Source organism: Augochlora pura, chromosome 9 (assembly GCF_028453695.1).
Source record: "Augochlora pura isolate Apur16 chromosome 9, APUR_v2.2.1, whole genome shotgun sequence".
NCBI lineage: Eukaryota > Metazoa > Arthropoda > Insecta > Hymenoptera > Halictidae > Augochlora > Augochlora pura.
Window position 1 is genome coordinate 10,471,445 of NC_135780.1, and position 13,679 is coordinate 10,485,123.

At 42.8% G+C, this 13,679-nt stretch overlaps 1 protein-coding gene across 1 annotated transcript in view; it reads left to right on the forward strand.

The window, feature by feature from the left end:
• The first annotated feature begins 1,763 nt into the window (after window positions 1-1,763).
• The window catches only part of LOC144475132 (LIM/homeobox protein Lhx9), a 24,929-nt gene continuing 13,013 nt past the window's right edge, over window positions 1,764-13,679 (forward strand). Inside the window, exon 1 of the mRNA XM_078190712.1 lies at window positions 1,764-1,841. Within this exon, the coding sequence (XP_078046838.1) occupies window positions 1,764-1,841 (78 nt within the window). The remainder of the gene's footprint in view (window positions 1,842-13,679) is intronic.

Sequence of the window (13,679 nt, forward strand, 5' to 3'; positions counted from 1 at the left end):
TACAGAGGATCACGGTCCCCCGAAGATCGCGGCTTTCGGTGCACAATTTATCGTTGCCATAATTTCGCCGTCCGTGCCGAAATAGTTTCGAGAGGTCGATAAAGTGGCCCCGGGGGTAACGATCCACGCCTAAACGCGTCCTCGAGCGTTAAGCAGGTGTGTGGGTCCCGGACGATGCTAGGCCGAGATTACCGTCTCCGGCAGGAGCCGCGCGTTGCCGCGGCTACCGTTGGTAACTATGGTTTTCTTATAGAGTGTGAGATGCATTTTTCAGGTTCCATTTGCAGACAATCGACGCGGTAATCACGGGTTGGGCGCCGGAAGCCGAGGAGATATTCGCGCGCTCGCGATCAGATAACCCTGCCAGCTCTGCGCCTTCGCCTGACCTGCCTTTGCTTTCTTATTCCGCCTCTACCCGGTGCACCACCCTCCCTCCCACCTTCCTTCGCTCCCGCCGCTCTGTCCTGCCCCGGTTGCCAAGCGTCGCCTCCTGTTTCGCCTGACAGGGGCCGGGGCATATCGCCCGCAGAACAATGAGACGAACCCGAACACTGGGAGGGATCCGTAAAAGTGAGAAGCCGAACGCGGAACGGATCGCTATCTGGCCAGGATCTGATTCACTGCCTACAAGCTTGCACCCGGGGGCCTCTCTGATTGTGTTTATGAAGTGGCCGGCCGCTCGTTCAATGGAGGAGGATGGATTAATTAGATTTCGAAGAGAGCCCGCTCTGCTGCCCGGTGAAAGCCGGCCTCCGCGCGCCGCCACCGCCGCCGCCGCCGCGATCGCTTCAATGAAGCTTGCTCGATTCACGCGGACGAGTGCGATGCCTTTATCTGTCCGCCTGTGGATTGCCTCGACGCGGTGTGCACAGTCTCTGCAACCTGCCCGCCCCGTGCAACCGGCCGCGCGCGCGCGAGCGATGCATTTTTCATTAAGAGGCCGCGAAAAGCATCGGGGTAGATGCACCGCGGTGCCGGTGCAACCCTCTTTCGCCGGCTCCGTTATCGCTCCGATTTTATTATTCCAAGTCGGTTACAATTCCCGCCGATCGACGGAATCTGGAATGCGATATTCGCGTATTGAAAATATATGGAACACGTGTATTGAAAATATGTAGAATATATTTATTGAAAATATATATAGAATATATTTATTGAAAATATATATAGAATATATTTATTGAAAATATATATAGAATATATTTATTGAAAATATATATAGAATATATTTATTGAAAATATGTAGAATATATTTATTGAAAATATGTAGAATATATTTATTGAAAATATGAGCCGTTCAGTGCACACATCGACTAACTCCATAAAACAAAAAGTCGAGAAACGCGATGAAATGATGTACATTGATTTTTAAAATCCCTCTTATAACATAGATTCACATATATAATGTAGAATGAATAAATACAGATATAGCTTTCATTTAACCTATAATTTAATGCATAAAATTAATATTATTTAATGTATAAAATTAACAAGAAAGAATAGCCAAAAAAAAAAAAATTTTACCGTTTAATGGTGTTAATCTTTATTATTCAGGAAAGTTATTATAAATGTAAAAAGTTATGACTATACCAAGTGCTTTGACACTTAAATTTAAGATTTTTCAAAAAGTGGAGTTAATCGATGTGTGCACTGGGCGGCTCATATATAGAATCCTGTGAGTGTTGGTTTTATGTATGCGTCTAGGTTGCATGGTCTATGACTGAGCGAATCATTGGAATTTTTATGCGAGTGTCCCATCTAGTATGAATGGTGTGATATGTGCACAAGGAAGTAGGAATAAGGCCCACTTTGTGCCCAGCCGTAGAGAAGACCGCAACGAGGTTTGTGAGTGAGATAGCGCGAGTCGCAAATAGAGTTGAGAAGATATTATATAGATCAGTTTTTAGTTATATTAAAATATATTATTATCATAATCTAAAGAGAAGTAAATCATAATATTTCATCCCACTCTACCCACAAATACATATATTGAAAATATATAGCATACGTGTATTGAAAATATATAGAATACGTACATCGTTAATATGTATATCGTAAATCTGTATAGTGTCTCCGACGGATAAGTACAATTAATGCTGGACCCAGTCAAAATAGACGCAAAAATCGCGCGGTAATAGATATATATTTATTTACTAGCTAAACGTGCGAAATCTTTCAAATAGCGATGCGTAAAACTTAAACGTAATTTCGAAAGTAAAGGGTAAGGAAATTAGCGAGAAAAGAAAATGCAAAGCGAATAAAATCAATAAGAGAATGAAATAAGGAAAAAGGAGAACGAAACAAGGTAAAACAGATTAAAAATAAAGAAATTGAAAGGAAAGAAAAATGCGAATACTGAAAGAAACCAGAGAAACTCTAAAACCTCGAGACAGTCAAAATGCCGACCCCGAATTGTCATTTAATCTTGAAGCGAACCGTGCCCGCGGGAATCCGGAGCAATTTTATAAAGAGCCAAAGGGTTTCCCGGCGGAGTCCGCAGATAGAACGTTAACTCGAAGATCAAGATTGCGCATTAGGCGACGAACGTTCGCGGTTACGCGATAAATTTCACGGGGACGTCAGGCTGGAACAAACAATCGTCCGCTAGTTAATGAACCTGACAGGACGAGACGCCTCCGGACAGGTTCCCGGCCTGTCACGTTCCATCATTTAATTTCGTTTATCACGTTTTAACCTGTATTTTGAATGGGACAGCATTTTTCTGGAAGACGGGGCCCCGGCCGGCCGAGATCTCCGCCCCGATACCGAGATTACAAGCTGACGGAGAGGATCCCGGACGGGCTTTCTGGTTTTTCGTTCCCACCTTTCTCGGACTACCGTGCTCCTTTGGCTATTTGTGCACGCGCATATTTCTGGCCGCGGCGAGAGAGTCGCGCGCATTGTTGCCGCCGCACGCGGAAAGTGTTCGACGAAAACAGGGACGGCTTTTCCACGAGTTTTTCCCGCGACGAACGCAGTTGCAAGAGAAGCCGCTGTTCGCGCTTCTGTGCTTGTTGAAACAGCAGGATGATCTCTGAGTTATTTCACTCTTGTTCGAATCGAAAGCGAGGACTTTGCAATGAAGTGTCAAGTCGTTGTTAAAATTTCTAGTAAAGTTGTTTAAAATTGTTTCTTTAAAACAGTTTGAATCTGACACGAGAAAGTGTGTTACTGTACTTGTTACACTCTACTCTACTAGGTCAGTTTTAATTAGGTTTATTTTTATTATTATTATCGCTGTTATTACTGTTATTATTATTACTCTCAGTTTTCATTACTGCTATTATTATTCCTCCACTTTTTATTACCGTTATTAGTAGTACTCTTTCTTCCATTGCTGTTATCATCATTACTCCTATTGTTATTACTCTTATTACTATTGCTGTTATTATTATTACTGCTATTATTGTTTCGTTATTATACTGCTATTATTGTTACGGTTATTATACTACTCCAATATATATTTCTGTTATTATTACTGCTATTATTATCACCGTTATTTTTTATACATCACTTATCATCGTTAACGTCATTCCTTCTTTGCCATTGTCTTCTTATAATTTATTCATCATCGTTAATACATCGTCTTCTTATCACGTGTCTTATTAGACATCCCTAATACAATGGTACATACGACAATATATCGCACAGGTATATATAATATAGATATAATGTGTCAAAAACAATTAAAAGAAGAAAAGAGAAGAGACAAAATCTAATACCAAGAAAAAGAAAGGAAATGCGGAATAGGCGATAAAAATATTTAAATAATCAGAAACGAAGAAAACAAGACAATAATATTATATAATACGAGATCAATGGAATAAACACCTAGAATTAGGAAAACGATCATGAAAAAGGGGTTGAACCTTCTACAAAATATTCCACGGAAAGAGCGTTCCACAGCTCTATAATCGAATGGTAGGATGATTCCGCAACGGCGATGCTCGACTGACCGCGAGGACCGAACGAACCCTCGACCGGCCTCTAGACCGGTGCAAGAGAATTTTCCCATGGCTCCCCCGGCCCTCATCAGCTCTCCTCCAATTATTACCAATTCGAAGCGCGGCTAGGCGGCTCGCGGCTGTCGTCGAGCTAGCGAGCGAGCGGAGCGGAGTGGAGCGGACCGTGGTAGCGATCGTCGGCTGCGGGGGGATCGTCCAGGTCTCTCTCGCTTCCTGAAGTTCCCGTGGCCGGCGATCGGCCGTTGTACCGAGACCAGGGCCCGGAAGATCACCGGGTATACGTCTCCCGCGGGGAAACGCACCATTTATCCACGTCAGCCTCATTCACCAACACCGGTGTGTCCCGGCCGCAATCTACGATCCTTACCCACGTGACGGTGCCGCACATAAATATACTTGATGCAGGCGCTCGCTCGCTCGCTCGCTCGCGCGCGCGCGTGCACGCACCTCTCGCGTCCCCCTCTGCCCGCCGGTTGCCTCGCCGGCTGTCCCGGTTGTTCCGCCGGTTCTCCCGTCTCCGTTTCACCTTGGCGCGGGCCGTGTAAGCGCGTCCTCGTCGCGACCGCCTCGGATGCAAGCTCGAGCAACGCGGAGACGCACAGTAACACGCGAGACCGCGTGGAACACACGTTCCGTGATCAAAGAAGAGGGACCACGGGCACGGTCGGACGCGCGGACAGGTGTGCGTGCGCGGCTCGGTGAGGTCTCCACACATATATACGTATACATTTATATAGGCGAGGAGGTACGCGCGAGCGTGCCTGTGTGTGTGTGTGTACGCGCCGAGGGAACGCAACGCGCGCGCGGACACACGTGGGGAAGAGGCGGCCGCGGCAGATTCACACTGCGCGAGAGCCCGGCATCCTGCTGCTTGGGCGGCTGGCTGCGGATAGACGTCGCGATAAAACGCGGTTAACACGGAAATTAACCGTTATATCTTTGCACTTATTTACTCTTACACCGGCAGATAACCTAGCGAGCGGCGCGCCGTATTTTACATAATGCAATCGGGCCGAGCCGAGGCGCATCCTCGCGGCCTCCATGCCCGAGGCCGACCGTGGATCCGTTACCGCTTTCCCGATCCGCCGTCGCGCGAGAACCGGCGCCGATCCGCTCTTTCAACCGCCGATGAAAAATCCACCGAAAAACCGCGCGGCGACGCGATTCGTCTCGATTCTTCCCGGCTCGTTACAACCTTGGCGACGAGTCGCTGTGGACGCGTCCTCGGCGCTCTTGTAATTCAGTCTCGAGAATATCCCGCGAAATAGCATCCAGCTCGATTTACAATGCGTTTGAGGAGACGATCCCGCGGAAGACGCCGCTTCAGAAGCATAGCAACCCGCATAGCAACCCTCAAAGCATCGCGCGCGAGTCGGCGAACATTAAAATTCCGTGTGGTGCATTAGCGGCGCGCGAACTTCGGAGCGCGCATCCGATTTAGCTTGACTCCTTGCCAAGTTGCGAGATTCAGGAAACGCCGGTGACGCAAGAACAGGAAGTCGGGATCTGCGATTCCGAGGAACCGCGTGCTCGATGACGGACGAATTTTGATCGTGTTCCGATGAACGAGAGCCGAGCGGTTTTGAACGGCTGTGATTTCGCAACGAATCTTGACGCAATCGTTCTTACCAGCCGCGGTGTTACATTAATAAAATCCTTTACTAGATTTAACGATTACAGCGCACGTCAATTTCTATCCGAAATGCGATCTATTATACACAATTGTGAAATATAGTAGACAATTTAATTTTAATTTTATACTTTCTAGAATTCGTGTGAATTTTCGGAACTGCAATCTTGTTGAATTACTGTTTAAATTGAGCTTAAGCTGCTATTAAATATGACCTTACTATAGTACAAAATACAGTCATATCGGCATTCGTAATCAAGAGATCATTGATGATTGAAATGAGATAAGAGTACACTTGGCTCGAGTGCGAAAAAATTTTTAGATCCTGCGGTTCGAAGAATATTAAATGTTTAGAGATGACAGAGATTTTGTGAATTATTACTAACCCCTTCACGCAATAATACACCAGGTATTAATAAATAATGTCTAATAACATTTATATGATATAATAGTGTTACGTTAATACATGTTAACGTGACTATAATATTTTAGTAACGTTATAATATTTAATAACGTAGCTATAACGTTGTTATAATGTTTAATAACGTTATAATGATTAATCACGTTGCCATAACATTGTTAAAATATTTAATAACGTTGCTACAATATCATAACGTTATTATAACACCTAATTAACATTACTAACATTACAAAATTAATTTCAGATTAATATATAAAATACACAGCTACCGATTTATGACAAGAATCTCATCGCAAAGGGGTGAACAACCCTTAAAATTTTCAATAACATTGCTATAACGTCACAACGTTATTGTAACACCTAATTATTATTGCTAACATTACAAAATTAATTTCAAATTAATATATAACATATACAGCTACCCATTTGACAAGAATCTCATCGCAAAGGGGTGAACAACCCTTAAAATATTCACTAACGTTGCTATAATGTCAGAACGTTATTGTAACACCTAATCATTATTGCTAACATTACAAAATTAATTTCAAATCAATATACACAGCTACCCATTTGACAAGAATCTCATCGCAAAGGGGTGAACAACCCTCCGCGAAACTCCGATACGCCCACCCCCCATAGGACAGCCTCTTCCCCAAAGCGGCACGATTTTCGAAACTCGTCCGGCGAAGGTCACCGAAAATCGCGTCGCCGAAAAAAATCAGCAAAGAATCCCGCGTCCCCGTGTGTTCCCCTTCGGTCTCCTTCCGGTCGAAAACAGCCTCGAGCGGCATCCACCAGATGACTCCCATTCTCGGCAGAGGGATGCCCCAGGCCCGCGGATGCTGGTGGGACCAGTTCCATCTCGTGTGCTCCTCTCCTTCGCCGTTTCCCATCAGCACCGGTGTCAGTCTGAATAGCACGTCGACCAATGGGGCGACGGCTTTATCTTCGCCCGGTACCTCCATTGGCTGGAACCGGTAGGGCTTCTATCGAGCGGGCGTCAGAAGGCCGCGCCTAGCAGAGAGGTTGCTGCTTCGGGATCTGGGGTTACTGTACCTTCGTTTTCCCCTCCAGCTGGCCAGAGAAAGACACACGAACGCGCCGCGCGCCAGAGGGGGGGAGGGGGAGGGGAGGACGGGACCAGCGGCGGGAGAGAGAGAGAGAGAGAGACAGATAGAGAGAGAAAGAGAAAAACAGATAGAGAGAGAAAGAGAAAGAGATAGAGAGAGAAAGAGATAGAGAGAGTGAGAGAGAGAGGTGAAACCCACACAGACGCCGACACGAAACACACCGACGCCGCGCACCGTCGCAGGTGGGAGGAACGGAGAGGAGATAGACCTAGTGCTCGTCTTCTTCTTCGTTAATATCGCTGTTTCAGCCGTACCTAGGCTGTTTCGAAAGTCTCTCTGATCGATATGACGCGAAGTCTTGCACCCGAGGAGTCCTCCTCCTCGACGTGGCAACCCCTGAGAACGGGTCGCGGGGGTTGTTGCTGTCGTCTTGCGATCTCCTATTCCGGATCCTCTTCCCGGCTCGTAATCTGGAAAGGATTGCTGCCGGCGCTGATTGATAAGTCCGCGGATAGTTTTTACGGAAACTGTTCTCCTTCTAGTTCGTTGCAACGGACAATTGCTTGGTATGGTTGAAACCATAAAAGTCATGGAACATAGTGGTTCTTTCGGAATTGAAAAGTGTCAACGCACATCGATTTGGAAAGGTCGACGCTGTTGTTTTAACCCTTTTCGGTCGAGCGACGATTCTAAGGCTGGGAATAAACATGTCATGTCTCAAAATAATTATTAACAAATTTGTTTATGTTTAGAAAATTGTTAGGAGATGTTAACTGTTGCACGAGTCACGAAATTCAATTCTGTAATGTGTAGAAAGTGGAAACTTATATAAAAATGGATTATATAAAATGGCTCATATAAAATGGTATACTATATAAAATGGTATAATATAAGTCTGACAAGTTTCTTGTATTTCCAGTTAAAATGGAGCTCCGACTGCGAAGGCTTAAAAGCAATCAGAGTTTGAGCTACCATAACTTTGTTAATATTCGTCCAAATATAATCAAGCGAAGATTATTTTACAGTTTATTCTTTCTGTTTATAAAGTCTATAAATTGTCTTTGTTACAGACGATGTCTAAAGGGTTAAACCGGGGTGTAAGAAAGTATGTTAGCTCGAAAGAATCTCGCGATTTTAATTAAACACTACAAGCTGCAAATTTTATTCAAAGAGATGGTAGTTCAATGCGAACCTGCTCCACTTTTCATTAAATTCTGTTAAAGGTGTCGTCACTTTATTTTTACAATTTATACATGAGAATTGTTTCGAAGGGGTATGTTCATCTAAGAATTTCACTTCTGCGATTATGTTATAAATATTTATAATTACAGACATTACGAGTTACACGTTTATGAACAGTATTTCAGAATTTTAGAATAATGTGTCTTCAAAGAAATAAAATAAGACGAATATAAATAAACGTAATTATAAAATTTGTAATTATTTTAATTGTGATATAAATATTTTAATATCTCAATCATTCTTCACAGTGATGTATGGCGATTAATGCTTTCATCTTATACATTTAAAGATATAAATCTGTGCGAATATGGATTTTTTAATATCTCAATAATTCTCCATAGTGGTGTATGGTGATCAATGTTTTTGTTTTATAAATTTAAAGATACATCAGTACTGCGTTACCCAGGCAAAATTGCTTGGTATAAAATAGCGAACTGCGTCCACAAAAATCATTCCACGATTCTCAACAAATTTATGAAAATTCTCAACAGATTAAGTTACGATACACTTGCGACGAAAGTGCCAGCTAAATAACTTCGCTTTTCCGACGTCCCTTCGCGGAAGGTATCCGGCCAAGCTCCCATGGACCATCGCGATTGTCAGCGACGTGTCCGCGGTTGTCATCCGCCTCGTCCGGCGTGCCTTCTGGTACGGCATTCCACGACGATTTTCTTTTCTCTCCGCGGCGCGCGACGGGGCCGGGGCCATTCGATCGACCGATCGTAAGCGCGCCGATCTCACCGGGAACGATCAATCTCCGTTACGAGGAACCGATCGCCGGAGACCCGAAGCGCATTGTCGCTTCCCTATTGTTCCACTTTCCGTAAACGGTCCGCGCCGATTAATTCGAAGAAAGTCATCGGACGTAATTGCCGTGAAATCCCGCGGACACGCGGAACCGCGGCGCGGCCGGCAAGAAACCGCAAGAAACCATCGTCGGACGGGGGCGACCAGTGGTAACGGCGTATAAAAGGCGAGGCCCCCCGATTTGTAGCTGCGCGGGGGTCTCTCTCTCTCTCTCTCTCTCACTCGCGAGCGCGCGATTCCGCCACCCGCGGTTAATGAACCTAATGGGATATATCGAGTGAGAGAGAGAGAGAGAGAGGGAGCCGCTCTCCAGAGACACGATTCCGTCGCGGTTGGACGATGAATTTACGTCGCCGAATGCGGACCCCGCTTGCATCGCTCGCCGGTTCCAGACGCGCGCGCGACCCGGTCCAAATATAGGCGGCCGTTCGCGGTTAGGCGAATCCAGAAACTGGTCGCGACACCCGGACAATACCGACCGGACGTATCGGTCGCGATCGACGGAACCGCGGAAATAAAACCGCGCGACTATACCGCGGACAGGTGTGTTGTCTAAAGTGCAGACGAGCGAATCTTCGATTCGTTCGCTTCGTTGCGAATTTTCGTTTCGCAAGTTGCTTCGGCTGAGAGAAGGAAGTCGAGGATCTTCTTAAGGTTTCTAAAATAATTTATTAATTTCTTATTTAATTTGTAACATTTGTGGATCAACTTGTTAAGCAACGTAGTCAAGCAATTAGCTGTTACAAAAGTGTGTTGGTCACTGTAATTGTACTTTATATGTTTCATTTTCTTTATAATAATTATAATTATAATATTTATTCTTTAACAGGATGAATACGTTGCTGTACAATATAAAATAATAGCGAGTACACAAATGGAAATACGTGAAAAGAATTGTAGGAATAATATAGTAATGATATAAGTATTAATAATAATATAAGTAATATGAGAAGAATCAAGTATCGTTGTGTACAAGAGCAGAGGGATTTAATCCGACAAAAATGATAAAAGAGATGAATGTATGATTTTCTTTAAACACTACACTTTAGTAAAATATACAATTTAATAAAGAACTTAAATCTCTTAAATCTTCCAATACAACTTACACTACATATGTTTGAATTAAATCACTGTATACGTTATATGCTGCAATCCAAGTTATAATCACTGTATACTTTATATGATGTAATCCAAGTTATAATCACTGTATACTTTATATTTTGTAATCCAAGTTATAATCACTCTATACTTTATATTTTGTAATCCAAGTTATAATCACTGTATACATTATATTCTGTGATCTAAATTGTAATCACTGTATACATTATATTCTGTGATCTAAATAGTAATCACTGTATACATTATATCCTATAATCTAATCACGTCGACTCCCAAATCTTCCAATACAACTTACACTACATATCTCCAAATTAAATCACTGTATACATTATATTCTACAATTTAATCCTTCGCACTCGAGTGGTGACTCTGAGACACCACTAAAATTGTTACGTAACGTTCCCAGATCATTTTTATACCTTCTCATCAAAGTTTCTATTTAGAAACAATGTTAAATAGTGAAACTATCACAAGAATAAATTTCATATGCATAAAACTGCACATTGTTGTACAAAATAAAAATACTCTAAGCCAGAGAATTTATTCTAAATTTACGGTTAAAATTGTTTCGAGTGCAAAGGGTTAAGTTGTAACGACTGTATACATTATATTCTATAATCTAAGTTATAATCACTGTATACGTTATATCCTGTAATCTAAATTGCAATCACTGTACACATTACATCCTATAATCTAAAAATTATTTCGCCTGTTTAATTAATAAATAATAAGAAGTAATTAATAAATATCAAAGTATAAATCCTCCCTAACAAGTTCACTATTTTTGCCAAGCACACTCGTCGCGAAGAAACAATATTTTGTCTCACCTACACTACCTATAGCAAAATCGAACGCACAGTCTTTTCTCTGAAAACGCACAATCTTTTCTCTGAAAACGCACAATCTTTTCTCTGAAAACGCACTATCGAGCATCGAATCGAGCAACATTACATCACATTTCTCCATCGTTGATTCACGAACGTCTACGGGCGAGATCTCGGACGTTGAATAAAAGCGGCGGCTCGCCGCGACGGGGCCGCCTCAAAGAGCCTTTCGAGACGCAGCTAGCGAGGTAATAACAATTTCTCTCCTTTCCCGAGGGAAGTGCCCGGAAAAGTGTGTTTCACGATCGAGATGTCTTTCCGCCGGCAACCGGGAAGAGATCGCGAGAGAGCCGTTGCACAAAGTTAACGCCCGCCGTCGAGTTAACCTTCTGCGAGTCGCAGTGGTTCGAAGGTGTTGCCTGGAAAATGGCGGACGCGCGGGGGTTGGATAAAGAGAGGGAGAGAGAGAGGGAGAGAGAGAGAGAGAGAGAGAGAGATTGTTGGCCGAAGTCGCCGCGCGGTCGGAGCGTTTCCTAAGCGTTTCGCTCGCGCAGCGTAGCGGGCATTCATTATTCATGATTAGCGCCTCCAGCCCGGTCGACATCGTTTCCAAAGCGTACGCCGCGCGTTCGCGTTTCACTCTCAATTAATTTGTAATCGGCGGCCTCTCTCTCTCTCAATGGGAAGCTCCGCTTTCTCGCCAAGAGAAATGACGTGACACGCGAATGGTTAGTCACGCGTCAGTCACGCATACAGGTACAAATCGTCGGTTAAACGGGGGCCGTGGCACCTCGGAGCGGGTCCGCGCCGAAAAACGCGCTAGTCTACGCTGGACGATTTCACCTATCGATTTTAACTGATATAATTAATTTTTTCGTGACGCCGTCTCGCAACGAGATCTCGGCGTCGCGGCGCTCGTCCTCGTTCGGACGCTTCCGAGTTGTTAGAATACGTTCGATCGATTTTACCACGACGATTTGCTGTGCGAGCGTTCCGCGAGCGGAACTCGCGTCGGCGTGTCCGCGCGGCCGTGAAATCGGCGACAGAGAATTCATTAGAGGCGAATATCGCGAGCGACGGAGGCCGGTGGGAACGCGAGAAAGCAGGAATTATTGGCCACGGCTTCGATTCGGATTTCGCGGCTGCGTGATAGAGATTTATCTCCACGCGCTGATCCGTACTTCCCAGTCTATTATATTCTTTCGTACGTGTACGCGCGTGTGTGTGTGTTGGTTACTTTTGAAACACCGCGGCGGAACAATGTAAGAATCGTGGATTAACACGTTGTCTCTGCTGCGAAAGACAGAAACTTGGCGAAACAAATCTCCGTTCCTGACGAAATGTTTTCGATCAAATCCGGAACTGAAATCTCTAATCGTTTTTGCTTTACTGTTTTGCTCTACTCATTAGAATGATTGAGACCATAGTTATGTGCCTAATCATGGTTAGGTCATGATTCAATGTATGAAGAAAATTCATGTTAATTCATGGTCGAAAATTATATATTGAATAGAGAAAATTCTTTGGCTTTGTTAAAAAGATGTAAGTAAACTTTCGATTTTTATGCAAAATAAAATTGTAAGATATTTAAATAAAATAGCAAGTTCTCTCTTCATTCGAATACTTTAATGCATCGAAAATGAAACATTGACATTTTTATCTACAGAATCTAGATATAAGCTGATAAGGCTATTTACGATTTATCAGTTAAATGTTTTCCAACATTTAACTGCTAAATAAAAATTCCATTGCGAGAATTTTATTCATCGAATTGGTGATCATCGAACTCTTTCAAATATTATATCCGTATATATAGTAAACGCATTTTGAGTACATTTCCGTGATTGATTATCCGTTTCTGTCGAATTTTTATAAACCAACGTAAACTTTCAATGCTTATGCTGAATTGAAAAGGTTTGTAATTATGACGAAGATGTCGATTGACTAAATTATAAACTGCATTAAATGTTAAACTAATAAATGATTCCCTTTACGTTTTACTTTAAGCTTTCATACGTCAATTCAACGAAAATATTTTATAAAATTATCCCGTAAGACTTGATAATCGGTTTTGCGTTTTCAATAAATCAATTACTATATAATTTGATATAATTTTTTATTATACTAATTTATATAAATATCTTTCACCTATTTTGTCTCAGTAAAGCATGCTACAAGTTTCATCACAGTCTCTGCGAACACACTGTATATTAACCCTTATATATTAACCTTTAATTCAGTGAGTAAGAATCACAGTGGCATAAGTCGAACTTTACTGATTGCGAGCAACAAGGTGCGCTCAACAAATAAGTTATTGCCAACTAACATGATCGTTGCTTACTGAGCAAATCATTGCTAAGATAAATTAGAGTCAAGTTAACGTGTAGCAACTTTACAATTAACTTCACTTATCTTGTCAGCATTTTATATAATATGAAATTATATAATACAAAACTTTTTTTATACATAAGACTACATAACTCGCGTCGACTACATTCTGAGACGCAAATGAAACTGTTCATAAATGTGACCAACTACTGACACAACTATAATTCTACTGACACAACTATAATCCTACTGACACAACTATAATTCTACTGA